Below are 20,681 nucleotides of genomic sequence, written 5' to 3' on the forward strand. Positions count from 1 at the left end.
GGGCAGGAGTTAAGAATCCATCAATATCATAAAGTAGACGGGAAACAGATCCCGAAGCTCTGCCAGCTCTGGGAAGATGTGATCGGAACCCAACTGGAGACAGAGACAGTTACAGAGGATAAAAGGATGCACTGGATTCCCTAAAATTAAAGGCTTCTGAACAGAGCATTGGGGACCCTAAGAGAAAGGGAAGTGGTCAAATGGGGACACGCTCTGTAGCCAAATCTCTCTGAAAAGTGGGGAATCCAAGATGTGGAGACCATTGAGCTGTGTGTGTGTCTGCATATGTACATGTAAAAGGTGCATATACAGACACACAGGAGTATACACAGGAGAGGTTCTTTGCTTTATTTGCATCCCAAACATTCCCTCTCTCTCCAACTCTGCTAAGCAGAAGGGAGAGGAAACCCTGCTCTGTCCGGTACCGCTCCGGGCTGGGCAGTCTGTGCCCTAAGGTTGCCCTCCCCAGCCCTGGCACCCGCAGGTCCCTGCCCGACACTGTTCTTTGCAACATAAAGTTAAAAGAAAAAAAGCAAAAGAAGGTTCACTAGGGATCTCCCCGCGCGGTTTGAGCTCCCTGCACCCCCTCTGGCAACCTTCCCCTCTGGCCTCCGGCCGCCACCCCGGCTTCCTGCCCTCCCCGCGCGCCGGGACCAGGATGCCCAGCTTTCCGCCCCTCTGCCCTCCCCATTGGGAGCCGGGTTTGGGGGGGGGGTGGAGAGGGAAGAAGTGGGACCTCCCAGGAGATGCCCTGCGGTTGCCGCATCAGCAGCAGCCGAGCCCTGCTCTCGGAGGGGGATGGGAAGGCTCGGGGAAATGAGAAGGGAGGCTTATAACGGGAGCTGGAGCGGGTGCCCTGGGCCCCAGGCGTCCCCACTTCCTGGCCTCGGCTGCCCTGGGGGATCCCGCTGGGTTGCAGCTGGGGAAGAGGGAGATGGAGGGGAAGCTCCTTGGGGAGGGCAGGAGCGAGACAGCGGGGGGGGGGGGGGGGCAAATGCTGGCGGGGCCCGGAGAGTGAGGTTGGGATGCGCAAGGCTGGGCTCCAGGGGCAGGGACACAGGGCGGCCTGAGGGGGCGGGGGCTGGAGGAAGGGCAAGTAGCGGGGAGAGCTGGAAGAGCCTGAGCTTCATGGGGAGGGGCTGAGCCCAGAGCTGGGGGAGGGGAGGAGGAGAGGAAGAAGAAGGGGGGGGGGGGGGGTGACCAGCCGGTGGGTGGGGCCCAGGTGCAATCGGAGTCTTGGGGTGGAGGCTGGAGGCCTGGGAAAGGGGGTGGGGGGAGAAGGGGCCATCGCAGGCAGGGCTTGGGGAGGAGAGGTGGGCGGGGCCTGAGGACCCGGTCCTGGGCGTGATTGGAGGAAAGGGGCCGTGCTGGGGGCCTCCGGGGCGGGGCGGGTGGGGCTTCGGGGACCAGAAGGACCCTCCCAGAAGGGGCTGGCTGAAAACAGGAACTTGAAACATCATTCTGCCTTCTTTAAACGGAAATTTTTCTATTTTTTTTCCTGTAGACCAGATTGTCCTGCCTTCCCTCAGAGCCGAGATCTCTCTGCCTCCTTCCTTCAGATTTGAGATCTGCCTCCGTCTCTCTGAGCTGAGATCTCTCTGTCTCTGTCTCTCTGAGCCGAGATCTCTCTGCCTCCTTCTCTGAGCCGAGATCTCTCTGCCTTCTGAACAGCTGCTCTGCACGGACAGTCCCAGGTAGGTCGAGCCAGGACCCTCCCGGCCCCCGCCTCCATCGAGACCCCGCCTCCCCCTCTGAGCTCTTGGACAGTGTCCGGCGGCTCTCCCGGGGAAGACTCCCTCCCGCCGGGCTCCTGGGGCTGCCCCCTCCCGCTGCTCCCTGCTCTGCCCTCTGTCACATCCCCAAGGCCCTGGGGTGCCGTCCCCCGCTTTGCCATTAAGTCACAAGCTGTGTTACCCAGAGCCTTAGATGCAGGGGGAGCTCTGGTCAGGGGTCACTGAGGCGCTGTCTGGGCTCACTCGCTCTAAGATCCCAAAGCTCCTTTTACTCCTGGTCTCTGCAGGAGGCTGGGTCAGGGACATGAGGAGGAAAAGGAGTTAGGGAGGGAGGCAGGTCCTGTTCCTGCTCAGACGCAGCTCAGTTCCAGGCCTGACCCCTCCCGCTGCCTCCTGGGGCGCAGCCTCTCCCATGGGGGCAGGGCAGGGCCATTGTACCTCATTGTACCTCTTCTGAATCTCTGTAATTCTGGGCAGGTCAACATCGCAGGAAGGGAAAGTGAAGACAGAATCTCCTCCCTCTCCAGTTCGGTCTGCGGAGGACCAAAGGCTCTAGAACCAGAGACATGGCCCCCGGCAGCCAGAGAACCTCGTCCCAGGTGAGTGCAATCCTTGCCCAGAGCTGAGCAGCGTCCGTCCGGGGGAGTCCGAGAGAGCCCAGGAAGCTTCCTCCTGTCAGAGGGAGGAGGGGTCCTTGGCAGGGCTGGCAGCAGGGCAGAAATCGCCCTCTTGGAGCTGCCCATTTCCTGCCCCCTCAGACCTCACAGCTGCTCCCAGGGTTCTGAGTCCCTCTCCTTTGCCAGGTCTCAGATCTCATCAAGGAGCACTGAGAAGGTGGCTCCCGGGTGCCAAGCACCGTACCCACCTCCAGGGGAGGTGAAGGAAGGTTAAAAAGTAACAGTCCCTGCCCTCCCTGAGCTAACAGTCCAGTTTGGAACAAACATCTCATCAGCTGTGTCCGCACTCGCTCTGTTCTAGCTCTCAGAGGGAAGGCGCCACCAGTTTGGGGACCAGGAAAGTCTCTTTTGTCAGAAGATGAGACTTTAGCTGAGAAGGAGACCGGGGGGCCCAGGGAAGGAGGGAGTGAGAGAAGGCCCTGGATGCCAGAGTTATGGGATGGAGAGTCTTGGTCAAGGCTCAGCCAGAGCCAGTGTCCCTGGGTCCAGGGGGAGGAGGGGAGAAGGTGAGAGAAGCCTGGCCTGGCTTTGGGGGCTGGTTCTGGGGCATCTGCCATGTGCCGGGAGCACAGAAATAGGGTCTCCTCTGATCCCGTTGTGAGAATTGTCAGGGGCCTTGTTGGGGACGCCCAGAGTAAGGGAGCGCAGGGTCCAGCAGACAAGGGCCCAGCAGTTAATTGTTTTTTAAATTCCCTGGAGTGTGAACCAGTCCCCAGTAGGTGTTCACACTTGGATCCTAGTTTGGAGACTACGTATGGAAGTGTGTATTTAAGTAGGTGTTCACATATATACCACATATATATGTCATGTAGACAAGTTCACATCTATTCCACAACATGCATATATGTTCTTTCTTAACTCCTTGATCCAGGACCCTTCGGCAAGGGGGGAAAATAGAATAGGATGTTTAAAAAGAAAGACAGAAAGCTTCCATTGTTCAAAGGCCTTTAGCAGCTAGGTGGTGGCCCAGTGGAAAGTGAGCTAGCCTGGACCTGAATTCAAATTCAGCTACCAACTCACATACTGGGTGACCCTGAAGAAGTCACTTAACCCTGTTTGCCTTAGTTTCCTAAGCTGGAAAATGAGCTGCAGGAAGAAGGGACAAACAACTGCTGGGCTTTGAACACCCCCAAATCAGGAAGATTTGGATTGAACTGAACTTGTGAACCTCAACTACAGAGGAAAGTGAATCTTTAAGTAGCAGCTGCTCCATTGGAGTTTGTGAAGCTTCTGTTTCTTGCCCCATTTGGTAGATAAAGGGAAGGGGGGAGTTCGTGGAACTCTTCCCGGTCCTGGGAGGTTTCTTTAGTAACGTGGGGCTGAGGGAACTTCTGAAGGGAGACCTTCTGAACCCATCCGAGAGGCCTCAGGCTTTCAGGCAAAGAATTATCATGAACCAAAATGGAGTCAGTTTGTTGTCCCACCATTCACTGTGGACCATCTTCCCAACAACCCTGTGTTATTTTAGTTGAGGAAATGGAAGCAGGGATTCAGGGTCTTGTCTGAGGTCACATCGGAACTCGGGTCTTTGTGATTCTCAGGATCCCGTCCCCTAAGTTCTGAGAGGATGCCCTCTCCTCCGGGGATGCCCCTGCCCCTCCTCCAAAGGAAAGAGGGGGAGAGTTTTTCCAAAAAAGCCTAGAAGGGAACAGGAGAACTTTCAGAAAGAAGCATAGACCAGGGAAAGAGGTTTGAATGGAATTATCATGTATGTGCAATTGTCATTTGTAGTTAAAAGGTCAACTGGTACCCTCTGCCTCAGTTTCCTTCTCTGTAAGAATGAGGATGATAATCAGCCCCTTTCAAAGCTGTTTTGAGGGTCAATAATCAAGAAAAACTATTAAGGACCTACTACTGTATCCTAAGCACTGTGGGAAGCCCCGGAGATTGGGGGTGGGGGTGAGGGTGGGGAAGAGAAGCTGAAGACAGTCTCTTTAGTCAAGGAGCCTACACTCTAATGGAGGTGACAAGATGTAAACAAATGCATACAAAATAAGGAATAAACATACATAAATAACAGAAGGAAAACAGGAGAATTAAGGAGGACTTCGGGAGGCTTCCTGGGAAGGTGGGACCTCCAGGAGGCAGAAATGAGGAGGGAGAGCGTTCCAGCCATGTTGGGAATAGAGAAAGGCTCTGGAGCCCGGAGGAGGCCAGGCTCACTGGATCCAAGAGACCCAGTGGTGGGAGGAAAGGCAGAAGGCGGCTGAAAAAGCGGGTCACATGTAGCTGACGAGGGGCTGGATGGAGGAAGCCTTTGTGCCTGAGCCTGGAGCCACCGGAGTTTGCGGAGCTGGGGAGTAACGGGGAGGGCCAGCAGTCGGGCTCTTCCCTGTTGGCCAAATGGGGGCTGCCTTGGAGTGAGGAGTTTCCTGAAGCAGACTGACCCCCCAGCCAGCTGTTGTAAGATCCAGGGTGAGGTGATGGGGGCCCCACTGAGCCGGCTGCAGTGTTAGCACCAAAGGGGAGGAACTGGGGAGGTGTAAAAGTAACCTGGCCATTGTTGGATAAGGGGGAGACATGGGAGTCAAGGCCGACCCCTGGGCTGAGTTTGGGGTACTGGGAGGATGTGTTGTCCAGATGGGCCCGAGAGACTTTGGGGGAAAGAGGATGAGTTCTATTTTACATAAATTCAGTTTAAGATATCTATTGGATGTTTTTTCAAGGTGTCTGAAAGGAAAGTGGGAGGAGAAGTGGCTCAGTTTCACAGCCTCAATTTTCAAAGCAAAAGAAGAGATAAGACACTCAGATGAGCGTGTTTGGGTAGTCAGTCATCAATCCATACTTAAGCACCTACTGTGTACCAGGTACTGTCCTGAACACTGGGGAGTCAAATACAGAAGAGAGACAATCTTGGCCCCCAGTAGTTTACACTCCAAGTGAGGGACACAGCACAGAGAAAGAAGCTGAAAAGGGTGAAGAGAATCCCCTGGAACTCAACCCTGGGCTGAGGGGGAGACTGGGCAGGGACATGGCCATTTCCCAGAATGCCTGGGCAGGACCTCAAGGCCTCTCTAGGACCCACCCCAGGGTTATTTCTAGAAGATCTCGTCTGTTATGGCCTCTTCTACATCAGTGGCTAGAACATATGTTGTCTTGCTGTGATGTGGAACAGTTTGCCTTGAATTCAGAATCTCGTCCCGTCATTTCTGAGATGTTGCCCAGGTTCTGCCTTTCTCACCGACCCTGAGGGCTGCTCTAAAGGATGCATGTCCACAGGAGGGATGGAGTGACCACCCACGGCTCTTCCAGCCGGACTCTGCTTTCCTCTCTGGACGCATCTGCAGTCGAGCTTCCCTTCAGCTCCCGCCTGGTTGCTTCAGGCCCACTGGAGCCTCCTGTCCTCGCCCCCTGCCCTTCCCCAGTTGCATGTTGGGTACCTTCTGACCCGAGGTCCTCTGTTAGCGTTCTGATGCTGTCCTTGGGTTTTCTTGGCAGACACTGGAGTACTTTGCCATTTTCTTCCTAGTGGATGCCCTTTTGTGGGAACTCTCTGTCCATCCTGGGTAACCCTGCAGGGTCTGGGTCCTTGTCCCCATCAAGGCAGCGATCCAGGAGGGGACCCTTAGTAGGCACTTAATCCATGTTGTGTCCTTGTTTCCTAGAAACCCAATATACTCGAGGCAAACTACAGGAACTTGGAGAAGGGGGACCTTGAAAGGGTTCGGTAGAAGGTGGAATCCAGGGAAAATGGGAGGTAGAGACCAGGGGGACTGGGGCAAAGAGCCGGGGAGGAGGGGCAGGAACCAGGGAAAAGGCAGAATCACCTGTGAGGTACAGTAGGAGGTCAGCGTCACAGATCCTGAGAACATGGAGGGGAAGAGGGAGAGAAAGAGGAAGGAAGGTTCTGGAGGAAGGGGAGAGGTGGTGGTCTCTTGGGGGTGACTAGTCTTGGAAGCTTAAGTTCAGGTGAAATTCAAGCCCTGGGTAGGATTTGGAAGGCTGGGAGGAGGCTAGGGCAGAAGAAGGGTAATTCCAGGAGCAACGGTATTCCAGATGTTGGAGATCAGGACTCTGGGGAGAGAGGCAGATGGGATCAGAAGTCTTGGTCTCGGGTCCACTGGAGGAGAGCCCTGATTTGGGGTCTTCCAGGGAAGGCGGCACTGTTGGGAGGAGGAGGACCCAACCAAAAACCTGCATCAAAATCAGAGTCTTTGGAGCTGAGATCCCTATGCTCAGAATGGAGATTACTCTGCCATTTTTTCTTGGAGCTGAGATCTCTCTGCCTTCTTCTCTTGGAGCTGAGATGTGTCCAGATGTTTGGCTGATATTTAGGAGTCTGTTGAGATCTCACTGAGCTGTGGCTGGTTGTAGAGATCTGGCAATGACCTGCAGAGATGATAATTAAATCAATCCAAGAGAGAGAGTGTAGAGGGAGCAGAACAGAGAACTTGGAATCAACACACATAGTTCTGGTTTGTGACTTGGCTGTTAGCCATCAAAGGAGCCTGGGAACTCCTGGGGAGACACAGGTACAATAGGAAAGAAAACTCCCAGAAGAACTAGGATCAGGTGGTTAGAGGAGGGGTGTTCAATGATATTCTCCAGAGTTGACTAAGAACCATTACATTGACTTCCCAATCCCTCTATTTTTGCCTGCCTGCATTTTTAATTTCCTTCACAGGCTAATTGTACACTATTTCAGAGTCTGATTCTTTTTGTACAGCAAAATAACTGTTTTGACATGTATACTTATTGTGTATCTAATTTATACTTTAATATATTTAACATGTATTGGTCATCCTGCCATCTAGGGGAGGGGGTGGGGGGAAGGAAGGGAAAAATTGGAACAAAAGGTTTGGCAATTGTCATTGCTGTAAAATTACCCATGCATATAGCTTGTAAATAAAAAGCTATTTTAAAAAATGATATTCTCCAGAGAAGAGAGGCAATGAAGAGATTAATGACATCTTGGGAGGAAGCACTTTCAGGAGAGGGAGGAAGCAAGGGAGTTTGTGAGGGCTTAAGGAGTGAGAGGAAAGCAGGGAGTTAGGACAGATTTGTTTCAACGAATTTGCCCAAGAAAAAGATAGGAGATAAAATCATAGCTCATGGAATTGTGGGTGTTTAGGAAACTTCACAGCTGGCCCTGTCCCTAGTGGTGGGCACCCAAAAAGAGACAAATGGTCGTGTCTGCCCTCGAGGAGCTGATACATACTCATTAGTTAGAGACAGGTCAGTGGGACTAATTAATAGAAGAAAGCAGCCAAATGAAGAGGGGCTGGGAAAAACTTCCTGTGGAAAGGGGGATTTTAGTTGGAACTCAAAGGAAAGCAGGAGGCTTCGATCAGAAGGCAGAGAATTCCAGCCATTTTGGAAAGTCAGAGAAAATGCTTGGAGCCTAAAAAAGCCTAGAAGAGGCCAACGTCCTTAGATCCTAGAGAAAGTAGCTGGAAGTAAGGTGCAAGAAGCTGGAAAAGAAAATGATGTCTAAGTCATGATAAGCATTTAAAGCAAAATAAGAGGCAAGATAGTCAACTGCGAGTGTTTGAATTGTCAATGACCAATAAGTGTTTATTGAGCATCTGCTATGTGCTAAGCGATGGACTAAGGCTTGGGGATTCAAATCCAAGAGAAAAAAAGACGATTCCTGTCCTCAAGGACTTTATTCTTTTAAGGGGGAAAACAAAATATAAAAGAAAGTTCTAAATGAAGTGGGGGATGAGAAGAAAACCCCAGACCTTGGGACAGGGTGGAGAATTCCATAAATCCCAAAGAGTTAATCTAGCCAGAGAGCTGGAGTCTAGCCAGGCAAGTAAGAGTACTGTCTGTGGTTGCTGAGATTATCATAGGAATAAGCTCCTTGGGGCATGATGGGGAAGTCTGATAGAATGTGCAAGATAGTGAAGCCAAGTGAAAAATGAGGGTATGTGTGAGCCAAGTTCATGCCATTGTGGAGGTGAGGGTTTGAAAGGATGGAGTAGGAAACAGGTTTGGGATAGCTCTGTTTTGAGTAATTAGGAAAATCAATTAAATATTGATTATTAATCAGTAAAAGGACTGCCTTCATATTATGGTTGCCTACACTAAGAATAAATACTATGCAATGAAGAATTGTGACTTACAAGATTCTGAAGAAAAGGAGAGATTTGTAAATTTGGAAATCTCAAAAAGAGGGGAAAACAAATTCTTTGATTTTTCAGAATTTTGATAGTTGTAAAAAAGGACTTTAAAGGGGAAATATGTATGAAAAATAAGGGATAAATCAGGTGTTTTAAAGAAGAAAACAGAATAACGACAAAGTAATTTTATCCTTACTTTTGTAAGGAAATAATAGAATCAAATAACAGAGTTATTGGATAAAGGAGTGAGACATCAAAGTCAAGGATGATACCTATATTATAAGTTTGAAGGACTCCAGAATAATAGAACCTGTTAAAAAGTGAATCATAGCATTTTACTGGAAATGGAAGAGCATCTGAGACCAAGTGCAGTGGTGCATGAAGCAGGTTGGAAAAATAGATGATCCCTCCAAAGTGTCAAAGAATTTGCAGGTGTGGCCGACTACCTTCTTATGGCCATAAGTCTGCCTCATCTCATTTCTCTAGACTCTTGATCCCCAATATTCTACAATTCTAGGGGTCTATTTAAAAGTAATAAGTAATTATTATTACAAATAAGTAATTCGTCGATGTCTTAATTAGTACCATCTCTAGACCCAGTTAATAAAATGTTACATATTCCCATCATAGTTCCTCATTTCTGTATGATTAAATGTGAAAATTAAGGAATAGGTGCTATTAATAAGTGAAAGCAATTATAAAGCAAAGACATAACCTGTTTTGGCTATGACACATCATACCTAGTATCACTTTAAGCCTGCAATAAAACAATAGTAACTCTTCTTTATTTGGTTAGAAATTGTCCCATACCACATAGAATGGCCCAGAGTATGAGTACTCTCTCTTAAGAATCCTTTCATGCTTTCAACCAGGTAAGACTTTATTTCAGACTTTTAGGAAATTAAATAATTGCCTTTTCTTTGTTCCTCTCTTTAGGGAATCATAAGTAGTATATGAATTCTGGTGTCTCTTATAGCTCTCAATCTTGTGACATTTGATGTTTTAGGAGTCATTGTCATTCAAGGATGTAGCTGTGGACTTTACCCAAGAGGAGTGGTGCCTCTTGGACCATTCTCAGAAGGAGCTGTACAAGGAGGTCATGCTGGAAATCTCCCAGAACCTGCTCTTCCTGGGTAAGGACCATTTGCTCTGATAACTCTGAATCTGCCATCAGAAGAATGTTTCATTTCTCTACATATTATGCAAATCATGAGCATTTTGTTTTCAATTATTTGAAAGGCAAAAGTGGTCTCTCCATAGTGTCTAGAGGACTTTCCTCTAGAAAGTTTTTCCTATAGAAATTCTTTCAATTATGTGATGGGATGCTGGAACCTTGTTCTCTCTGAAGTTGTCTTTTTAAAAAATTTTAAGTAGATTCAGGTCAAAAATCCATCCAATATTAGAGAATCTCAGATTTGGAGCCAATTTTAGAAGTGAAATCTTGTCTCACCTCTACCTAGATGTGAATTTTTACTGAAAAATCTCTGAAAACTGCTTATATAGCTTTTCCCTGAAGTGCAGTGAAGGGAACTCTACCTCCCCAGGCACACTGTCTTTGAATGGGTCTAGAATTGAGAGAGGTCTTCTTCTTAACAAGTGGAAATTAGTAGTTCATTTCTCCTACTACTGCCTAATGTGTGTGAAATTGAACAGCAAGGTAAACTAAAGTAATTCTTTTGGCAAGATAACATTTATCACAAAAAATTTAAAAATATTAAATGCATCCTTTTCATGATGCAATAAAAATTACATTAAATAAAGAATCAGGTGAAGAGAGATTATTTGCTTTCCAAGTCGTTTTTAGTCTAATTCTAAAGAATTAGTGAACAAATAATAAAACAATAATTTCATGTAAGAGTGACAATAATGAGACAACATACCAAAACTTATGGAATGCATCCAAAGAGTTCTTAAGGGAAATTTCATATCTCAAATATATGGATACAATAGAGAAAGAGGAGATCAATGAATTAGGCATGTAACTAAAAAATTAGAAAAAAAAAGGGTAAATTAGAAACTTCCATTTAAATGCCCAATTTGAAACTGTGAAAATCAAAGGAGAGATTAATAAAATATCTAATAAGAAAACTATTGACTTAATAAATACAACTAAGATTTGGTTTTATGAAAAAAATCAAAAAAATAGATAAACCTTTGGTTAATTTGATTAGAAAAAGAAAAGAAGAAAATGAAATTACCAGCATCAGAAATGAAAAGAATAAAATTACCACCAGTGAAAAAGAAATAAAAACAATAATTATTTTACCCAACTGTATGGTAACAAATCTGACAATCTAATTGAAATGGATGAATATTTACAAAAATAGAAATTATCCAGATTAATTGAAGAGGAAATAAAATTCTCAAATAACCCTATTTAAAAAATATAAATTAAACAAGCCATCTATGAACTCCCTAAGAAAAAATTTCCAGAGCCAGATGAGTTTACAAATGAATTTTAGTAAGCATTTAAAGAACAATTAATTCCAATACTATATCAGCCATTTGGAGAAATGTGTGAAGAAGGAGTTCTGCCAAATTCCTTTTATGATAAACAAATGGTGCTGCCACCTAAACCAGGAGAAGCCAAAACAGAAAAAGAAAATTATAGACCAATCTCTGTAATGCATATTGAGTTAAAAATTTTAAATAAAATAATAACAGACTATAACAACCTCTAAATAGAATAATATATTAGACCAAGTGAGATTTCTACCAGGAATGTAGGGGTGGTTTATTATAAGGAAAACTATTGGCATAATTGACCATATCAGTAACAAAACTAACAAAAATCATATAATCTCAATAGATGCAGAAAAAGCTTTTGAGAAAATACAGGACCTATTCTTATTAAAAGCATTAGAAAACATAGGAATAAATGAAGTTTTCCTGAAAGTGGTAAGCAGCATCTATCTAAAAATCATGAGCAAGCATTATATTTCATAGGGAGAAGCTAGACGCTTTCCCAGTAAGATCAAGGGTAAAATAAGGATGCTCATTATCACCATTAGCATTCAATATCGTGCTAGAAGTGTTAGTTTTACTGATAAGAAAAGAAAAAGAAATTAAAGGAAAAAATTTTAAAAAGATAACATTTATTGGCAGAGGCATGCTGTCTACCAATAAAAGCCATCATGGTTTTGCCTCTGGGCAGATCCAGAGAGAAACCTCCCCTTTTAAATATTTTGTCTTCATCCTCATTCTCTCTAGGATTTCCAGTTACCAGAGAAGATTTCATCTCCTACTTTCAGGAAGGGGACGTACCATGGATTCAGGAGCCAAAAAATTTAAGGAACTTTTGTCCAGGTGAATGAGATAGAAGCATATGTATGAAGGTTTTTTTTTTTTTTTTTTTCTTCTCACAAGTCAGCTATGTGTTATATTGACCTTAGGGAGAGGAAGGTTTGACTGGGAATTGCTTTTTTTTGATACTTATAAGGAATGTGATTCAGGGCAAGTCACTGAACCTTTAAGCCTGTTTCCTCATATGTAAAAATGAGGTGGTTGGACTTATAGCCTTCCATTACCTATAAGAAGCCATTGTTTAGATCTTTGGGGTATAGTAATCTGAAATTATCCAAAAAGAACTGAAGCTATCAAATATGATCACTTTCTTCAATTTTCTTCAAGGGTGCTGAGCACCTGGGATCCAAAGAAAGGCAGGGGAAAAGCCCACTCTCAGGGACTTCACTCTTCACTGGGGAAGATGATGTGCATCCAAATATGTAGAAATAATAATAGCTAACAATTCATATAGTGCCTACCATGTTCCAAGCAAATTACAAATAGTATATTATTTGACCCTCCAATACCTGGGAGTTGAGGGCCATTATTATCTTCATTTTACAGAAAAGAAACTGAGGTAAACAGAGGTACTGTGACTTGCCCAGTGTCACATTGGTGGACAGTGTTCACCATATTTGAACTGGAATCTTCTTGACTCCAGCTATAAGTGCTCTGTCTAGCTAGGTTATGTGGAAAATAACTTTGCAACATAGAGGAAGCTTTAAATAAGGAAGATAAAAGGATGGGAGACTTTTCAAATACTCCTATAGCCACTCATTTGGGATGGAGATAGATGGAAAACAAGTTGGAATGAGGAGTGGGGGGTCATGCCATTTCATTGATCATTTACTGGCATTGATCCATTTCCCTTCCCTCACTTGTTTCTGTTTCTAAGGCTAGATCTAAGGAAAGGTCTAAGGACATGGAGAAAAGGTAATTAATTCTCACAATAAAATGTGCATGGGATGATTCCACCTTTAAAAAAAATTAAGAGAGTAGCAGAATGCATTAGGAAGCAGAAGCAGAAAAAAATGTTGCATAAGAAATACCATTGACAGAAAGAATCACAAAATATTCAAATAAAAGGATGGCATGGCATTCTGTAGTACCTTTCACAAATATTGGCCCTAAACTCACTCCACTCTCTGCCCTTTGACCCTATGGTAATCATTAGACAGACAAAAGATAAACAAAAAAGATCACAGAAAGATGAAAAGATCCATTTCAACACCAAATTATAGTTGTTGATTTTCTCTGTTGCAAAGATCTAGATACAAATTCAATACCCATATATTGGGAAATGACTGAAGAAATGATGATATAAGAAGATAATGGAAGTTTATGGAGCCATAAAAAATGAGGAAAGATTTAGTGTCAGAGAAACCCGGGAAGAGTTATCTTGAACTGACATAGGGAGAAATGAGCAGAAGCAGAAGAGTATTCTGTAGCAACACTTACTAATGCAATGAAAAACCATAACTCCAAAGTGGTAATTCCCAAATCTTTTGGTTTTAATACTCCTTTCAGGAACAAATACAAAGTTTTGCTGCCCCCTAGTCATTTAATCTGCTACTCATAATCTTATGAATTTATATATTTGTTTTATGCATTTGGTATTTATTTAATGAGAATGACCTAGATAGCATTTGCCCCCAAGCTCCAAATTAATAATTTCATTTAATGGTGTAATTATAAAACATTTTTTTCCTCCTTTAAATAAAAAAACAATTATTATGGGGCTTTTTAATATAATATGATAGGACCCGATATGTGTCAGTTATTAGGCTAAATGCTTTATAGACATCTAATTTGTTCTTCACAAAAATTCTTGAAGATAAATACTGTTATCCTAATTTTACAAGGAAATTAGAGGCAGGGAGGAGAAGTGATTTATCTGGGGTCACAAAGCTAGCAAGTGTCTCAGCTAGAACGTGAACTCCCGTTTTCTTCCTTGCTAAGTCCCAACTCCATCCAACGTATTGATAACTACAACATAATGAAAATGCTCTCTTTCACATGGATGAGATAGGAAGTGGAGAGAGAATTTTAAGAGCTCTCTTTTTGAGAGAGGAAAATTTACTTTTTGTTTTTAGCTTTCCAACCAGTCACCAGAATGCATGCCTAATTGCTATTAAAAGTAAGTGTATTTTCTAACAGTTAATGACAAGTAGTGCATAAGTGGATAAAACAATCTTTGTAAAGAATCCTCTTCAGATCTAACTTTTTTCTTTTTACCACTGAAGCACTGGACACACCTTCGGAGAAATGGAATCATTGACCTGAGTTGCAAGCTTGAAAATTCACTAGTTAGATGGACAGTAATATAAACAGAAAATGAGTTCAAATCAGAAAATAGCCTTAATATTGCAAAAAGGGCCAAAATAAGGTCTCTTTTTATAGAATGTATATGGTGGTCCATATGGTTTCAAGATGATTTGTAACCTGCATTGCCAGTGATCATGTTTTTTTAAGAGCCGGTCTTCTGTACTGGAAGAACAGAGACATATGTGATCACAGTGCTAGTGAGATGAGATTATAAGGTAACCTTAGAATGAGATCACTACTCTGGAGCAGTTTACAGAAAGTAAATGCTCATTTCTGTGGCCATCCATTGGGAAGTGATTTGCACTTGTATTTCAAACCTTTCTGGCAGTTTGGAAATAATTTGATGTAGGTTGACAGATGGAAAGAATTTGTTGCACTTAGTCAGAAATGGACAGGGTTTGATGTCATCACGGCATGAACATCCACACCATTTTATGCCCCATCTTGACAGTTTGGAATTAATGAAAGTACATTTTAGAAATGTATGGCTAATGGCTAATGACTCTCCTAAAGAAGTGATGAGTCAAAACAGAATGTATTCTATTTCAAAAGAATAGGAAAAAAAAAAAAGGTCGGCAATCATATTATGATCAGAGATGTACAAATAGACAAAATTTAGATTAAAAAATAGTTTAAAGTGGTTTACTAAAAAAGTTATTATGCTTAATGATTTAATAATGAAATAAAGTGAATTTTTAGTATATGTAAAGTAAAGGACAGAATATCGGTCTTCATAACATATTAAAAAATTATACATGATAATTAAAAAGAATAATAAATAAAAAATACTGTTTCTCAACAGTATATGAAATTAATAAAGAAGGTGCATATGATATTATATCAAATCTCATGAATACAAAAGATCAGGAAGTTTACTTGAGATTGACAAAAAGTAATTTTTAAAAAAGGCATTTCAAAGGGCAATGGAGAAAGACCATCTAGTGCTGTGAAAGGAGCACACCTAGTACAGGGTTTCAATTCTCATCTTCACTACAAGACTATGGGTCAGGTCACTCAGCCATTCTGAAGTCATGCCATGAGTGGTGATATATAATGAGAAACCTGTCCTACTCATATTCCAGGTCTGTTATGAAACTCCAGTGTTACTGGATATGAAACTCTCTATTAAGTCATACTGTGGATATGAGCTGGAAATGGTTGAGTCTATTTAGATTTTAATATTTTTCTTTTTAACTAGGAATTTCCTAGTTAAATTCATTCTTTTCTACCATTCAAGTGAAGATCATATATTGATAGGGTTTATGTGAGGGGTTTACCTGCATATATACACATGTGTTTGTGCATCTTTGTTTCTTCAGATGCAGTGACCAGATTTAAAGTGAATGAGACTCCTACAAACCTGAGTATTTCAGTGGAAGAATCTAGCCAGTTAAGATTGATGAGTGACAGTCCCTATGACTTTAATGTGAGAGAAATCTGTGACTCTGATATCAAGCTAAATAAAAATCTCACAGAATATTCAATCTTAAGTCAGTGGAAGATAATGACCCCAAGGAATGCTTTTCAGTATAGCAAATATGAGGAATGCTTTACTGAACAGGTAGAGCTTATTCAGTCCCATGATAAACCTCCTGAACTACAAATATATCAAGTTAATCAACAGAAAATGCCCTTCATTTCAGATCTCACTGGACATCTGGAAAATTATAATGAAAAAAAGCTTTATATATGCAACGAAGAAAAAAAGGCCTTCTACCATGACTCGAAGATCATTAGCCATCAGAAAATTTGCACTGAAAAGAATCCTTATGAATGTAATGAAGTTGTAGCAGCCCTAACCCAGCATTCATCTCTTTCTTACCATCCTGGATTTCATACTGGAATGAAAACACATGTATGTAATCAGTGTGGGAAAGCCTTTCATTTAAAATCAAATCTAGTTACACATCAGAAGATTCATACTGGAGAGAAGCTTTATAAGTGTGATGAATGTGGGAAGGCTTTCAGCTACAGATCACGCCTTATTAGGCATCAGATTATTCACACAGGACAGAAACCTTATGAATGTAATCAGTGTGGAAAAACTTTCAGACAGAGCTCCATTCTTGCTGCACATCAGAGAATCCACACTGGAGAGAAGCCCTATGAATGTAATCAGTGTGGAAAGTCTTTCCAACATAAGTACAGGCTGGCCGCACATCAGAGAATCCACACTGGAGAACAACTTTACAGATGTAATCACTGTGTGAAAACCTTTGCCTACAGATCAAGTTTCTTGGAACATCAGAAAATTCACAGTGGAGAGAAACCTTATGAATGTAATCAGTGTGGGAAAGCTTTCCTCCGTAACTATGACCTTGCTACACATCAGAGAATTCATAATGGAGAGAAACCTTATGAATGTAATCAGTGTGGAAAGGCTTTCCAGAGGAAGTACAGGCTTTCTGCACATCAGAGAATTCACACTGGAGAGGAGCCTTATGAATGTAATCAATGTGGGAAAACTTTTCAACAGAACTCTGAGCTGGCTGCACATAAAAGAATTCATACTGGAGAGAAACCTTACGAATGCAGTCAATGTGGAAAGTCCTTTCAGCAGAAAAGCAGACTTACTGCACATAAGAGAATTCACACCGCAGAGAAACTTTATGAATGTAATCAGTGTAGGATACGTTTCCGACGTAAAAGTGACCTTGCAGTACATCAAAGAATTCATACTGGAGAGAAACCTTACAAATGTAAACAGTGCGTGAAAGCCTTCGCCTACAAAGCAAGCTTTTTGGCACACCAGAGAATTCATACAGGAGAGAAGCCTTATGAGTGTAATCAGTGTGGAAAGTCTTTCCAGAAGAAGTGCAGGTTCACTGCACATCAGGGAATTCACACTGGAGAGCAACCTTACAAATGTAATCAGTGTGAAAAGTCCTTCCTGGATAAATACAAGCTGACTGCACATCAGAGAATCCACACTGGTGAGCACCCTTACAAATGTAATCAGTGTGAAAAGTCTTTCCAGGATAAGTACAAGCTTACTGCACATCAGAGAATCCACAGTGGAGAGCAACCTTATAAATGTAATCAATGTGGGAAACCCTTCGTATACAAGTCCACCTTATTAGCACATCAGAGGATTCACACTGGAGAGAAGCCTTATAAATGTAACCAATGTGGAAAGTCTTTCCAGAAGAAGTGCAGGCTTGCCGCACATCAGAGAATTCACACTGGAGAGAAACCTTATGAATGCAGTCAGTGTGGAAAGGCTTTTAGAGAGAGTTCCAGTCTCGCTACCCATCAGAAAAATCACTCTGGAGAGAAGCCATATGAATGTACTCAATGTGGAAAGTCCTTCCAAAAGAAGTACAGGCTTACTGTACATCAGAGAATCCACACTGGAGAGCAACCTTACAAATGTAAGGAGTGTGGGAAAGCCTTCACCTACAAGTCAAGTTGTTTCGAACATCAGAGAATTCACAGTGGTGAGAAGCCTTACGAATGTAATCAGTGTGGGAAAGCTTTCCTACGTAACCATGACCTGGCTGCACATCAGAGAACTCACACTGGAGAGAAACCTTATGCATGTAATCAATGTGGAAAGTCTTTCCAGAAGAAGTACAGGCTTACTGCACATCAGAGAATTCACACTGGAGAGAAACCTTACGAATGTAATCAATGTGGAATGGCTTTCAGAATCAGCTCTACTCTTGCTACCCATCAGAGAAACCACACTGGAGAGAAGCCTTATGAATGTAATCAGTGTGAAAAATCTTTCTACCAGAAGTGCAGTCTTGTTGCACATCAGAAAATTCACACTGGAGAGAAACCACATGAATGTAATCAATGTGGAAAGTCTTTCCAGAAGAAGTACTGCCTCATTACACATCAGAGGATCCACACTGGAGAGAAACCTTATCAATGTAATCAGTGTGGAAAGGCTTTCAGACTCAGCTCCACTCTTGCTATACATCAGAGAAATCACAATGGCGAGAAGCCTTATCAGTGTAATCAGTGTGAGAAAGCTTTCCTACGTAACCATGATCTTGCTGTACATCAGAGAACACACACCGGAGAGAGACCTTATGAATGTACTCAATGTGGAAAGTCTTTCCAGAAGAAGTACAGACTTACTGCACATCAGAGAATTCACACCGGAGAGAAACCTTATCAGTGTAATCAGTGTGGAAAGGCTTTCAGAATTGGCTCTAGTCTGGCGACACATCAAAGAAACCACACTGGAGAGAAGCCTTATCAATGTAATCAATGTGGGAAAGCTTTCCAGCAGAAATGCAATCTTGCTGCACATAAGAAAATTCACATTGGAGTGAAACCTTATCCATGTAATCAGTGTGAAAAGTCTTTCCATAAGAAGTCCAGGCTTGTGACACATCAGCGAATTCACACTGGAGAGAAACCTTATGAATGTAGTCCATGTGGAAAGGCTTTCATATACCTCTCCAGTCTCGTTAAACATCAGCGAACCCATGGTGGAGAGAAACCTTATAAATGTAACCTGTGTGTAAAGGCTTACCAGCAGAAGTTCAGGCTTGTTGTACATAAGAGAACCCACATTGGAGAGAACCATTAGTGTAATCAGTGTCAGAAAACTTTCCAATGTAATGCTGATCTTTCTGCATGTCACAGAATTCACATGGGAGAGAATCTCCTGTAATCAATGTAGAAAAGCTTTCAAAATCATCTGCAGTCTTACTAAACAGTAGAGAATCTGTACTGGAAAGAAACTAGGAATATAATCAGTGGCAGCAAGTCATCCCTTATTTCCCATCAGAGAATGAATTCTAGATGGAAATCGTATCATTTTAATGAAAGAGGAAAGACAGTGAAATGAAATACAGAACGTGTTTATATCAGAAAAATCATTCTGAGGGGAAGCTCTATATTGACTCAATGTCAGAATGCCTTCAGCAAGAAATCATCTCTTATTTTATATCAGAGTATTCAGTGTGGAAAAAAGACTTCTGAATGTTCAGATGGGGACATGATTTCATTTGGAAGAGGGAGATCCATAGACAATAATATTCATATCGAATTGAAGGCTTATAAAACCAATGTTTGTAGAAAAAGCATCCTTCACCTATAGCTCATGTTTGACCGTACTCTGGCAAAATCATACTAGACATAAAAGTCTTGCATCTCATTAACAAAGGAAAGTCTTTTGGTGAAGCACAGATGTCATATCATCTCTTAATATGGGAGACCTCATTAGAAATCCCAGATTTCATATTGTGCATAAAGTCCTATAAATGTAATGATTTTTTTCTCTGATAGCCTGCTATTTGTCATTACCTTTTGTTATTTCGCAGAATTCATATGCTATAGCTTCTTTAGCCCTTCCCCAATTAATTGGTACTCCTTTTGTTTCCTCTTATTTGCTGGCACAAAAAAATCCTCTTATAAACATTTTGCTGTCTGTTGGAGATCTATTTCTGCCATGTTTTCTTTGACCAGCAGCCAGATAGCTCAGGAGATAGAATGCTATGCTTGGAGTCATAAAATCTGAGTTCAGTTTGATTGCAGAAAGTTACTATTAGCCTGAGCAAATCACTGAACCTATTCCTATCTGATTTATAAATCTACAAAATGGAATAACGAGAGCACCTATCTGCTAGAGTTGATGTGAGCATCAAATGAAACAATATTTATAAAATGCTTTCTAAGATTTAAATCACTATGGAAATGGTAACTTTTTAAATGATTAATATTTCTTGAGTCATAAGTGTCCTAAAGGAGCCAGTAAGCTTAAACATCTGCACAATTCACTCACTTTTCTTTTAATTCAAAATGATATTCAGAACAGTATAGAAGAAAGCATTATTTGTAAAGGCTAGAATTCAAAGTTTGCAATCAAGACGTTTTGGCTTCAAATCCTTTCTAAAGTACTCTCTAGCTCTATTAAATCTGCACAAGGAAGACCCTCTCTGTGCCTTACTTTGCTCATCTTTGAAATGAGATTAACTCTAGCTTTTATAGTTCCTTTCAACCCTAAAGGTAGGTTCTCACTACAAGTACATTCATATGTTTCTTTCCCACAGCCTATTCCAATATTCTAGGAAGGAGGCTCAGCAAGACCAAATCTGAAGCTATAATAGAATAGTAGAAATCCAAACTATTTTGCCCAATTTAAAAATAAACATCGTGAGAAGTGGAATTGATTAGGTCTGTAATATATAAAAGAAAACGAGTATAATAAAACATGTTCAGTCAATCCAAACACCTCCACTATACAGCCAAGACTTACTTACCAGTACAATATGCTGGAAAACTTGAAAGTAGCCTGGCAGAAAAAAGATAGTCCAGTGTTTCACATTGTCTACCAAGATTAGTTCTTCATTAATTTTTTTTCATAATTCCAAATTGCTTTCCTTTTTTTTAAGTATACAATTTCTTATTTTTATTTTTCTTTAGTTATATTTAAAACAATTCTTTAAAATTTGTTTTTAAAATTTAAGAGTTCCAGATTCTCTCTTCCTCCCCTTCTCCCCTTATGATGGCATATGTGAAGTTCTCCAAAACATTTCTATAGGTCATATTGTAAAAGAAAAACATAGATCTCCCATCCACCAAAAAAAAAAAAAAAAAAAAAAAAAATAGAGTATGTTTCACTCTGTATTCAAACCCAATCA

General features: G+C 42.2%; 1 protein-coding gene across 3 annotated transcripts in view; it reads left to right on the forward strand.

Annotated features, from left to right (window-relative positions):
• The window catches only part of LOC100915768 (zinc finger protein 420), a 29,975-nt gene extending 10,517 nt beyond the window's left edge, over nucleotides 1-19,458 (forward strand). For 2 of the 3 annotated variants that reach the window (XM_031963947.1, XM_031963946.1), the window contains 5 exons: nucleotides 1,505-1,694; nucleotides 2,211-2,332; nucleotides 9,479-9,605; nucleotides 11,683-11,778; nucleotides 15,402-19,458. In XM_031963947.1, the coding sequence (XP_031819807.1) occupies nucleotides 2,300-2,332; nucleotides 9,479-9,605; nucleotides 11,683-11,778; nucleotides 15,402-18,625 (3,480 nt within the window). In that variant the 5' untranslated portion in view covers nucleotides 1,505-1,694; nucleotides 2,211-2,299 and the 3' untranslated portion in view covers nucleotides 18,626-19,458. The remainder of the gene's footprint in view (nucleotides 1-1,504; nucleotides 1,695-2,210; nucleotides 2,333-9,478; nucleotides 9,606-11,682; nucleotides 11,779-15,401) is intronic. The other variant, XM_031963948.1, reaches the window with a different exon arrangement.
• Nucleotides 19,459-20,681: the final 1,223 nt, after the last annotated feature.

Source organism: Sarcophilus harrisii, chromosome 3 (genome assembly GCF_902635505.1).
Source record: "Sarcophilus harrisii chromosome 3, mSarHar1.11, whole genome shotgun sequence".
NCBI classification, from domain to species: Eukaryota; Metazoa; Chordata; class Mammalia; order Dasyuromorphia; family Dasyuridae; genus Sarcophilus; species Sarcophilus harrisii.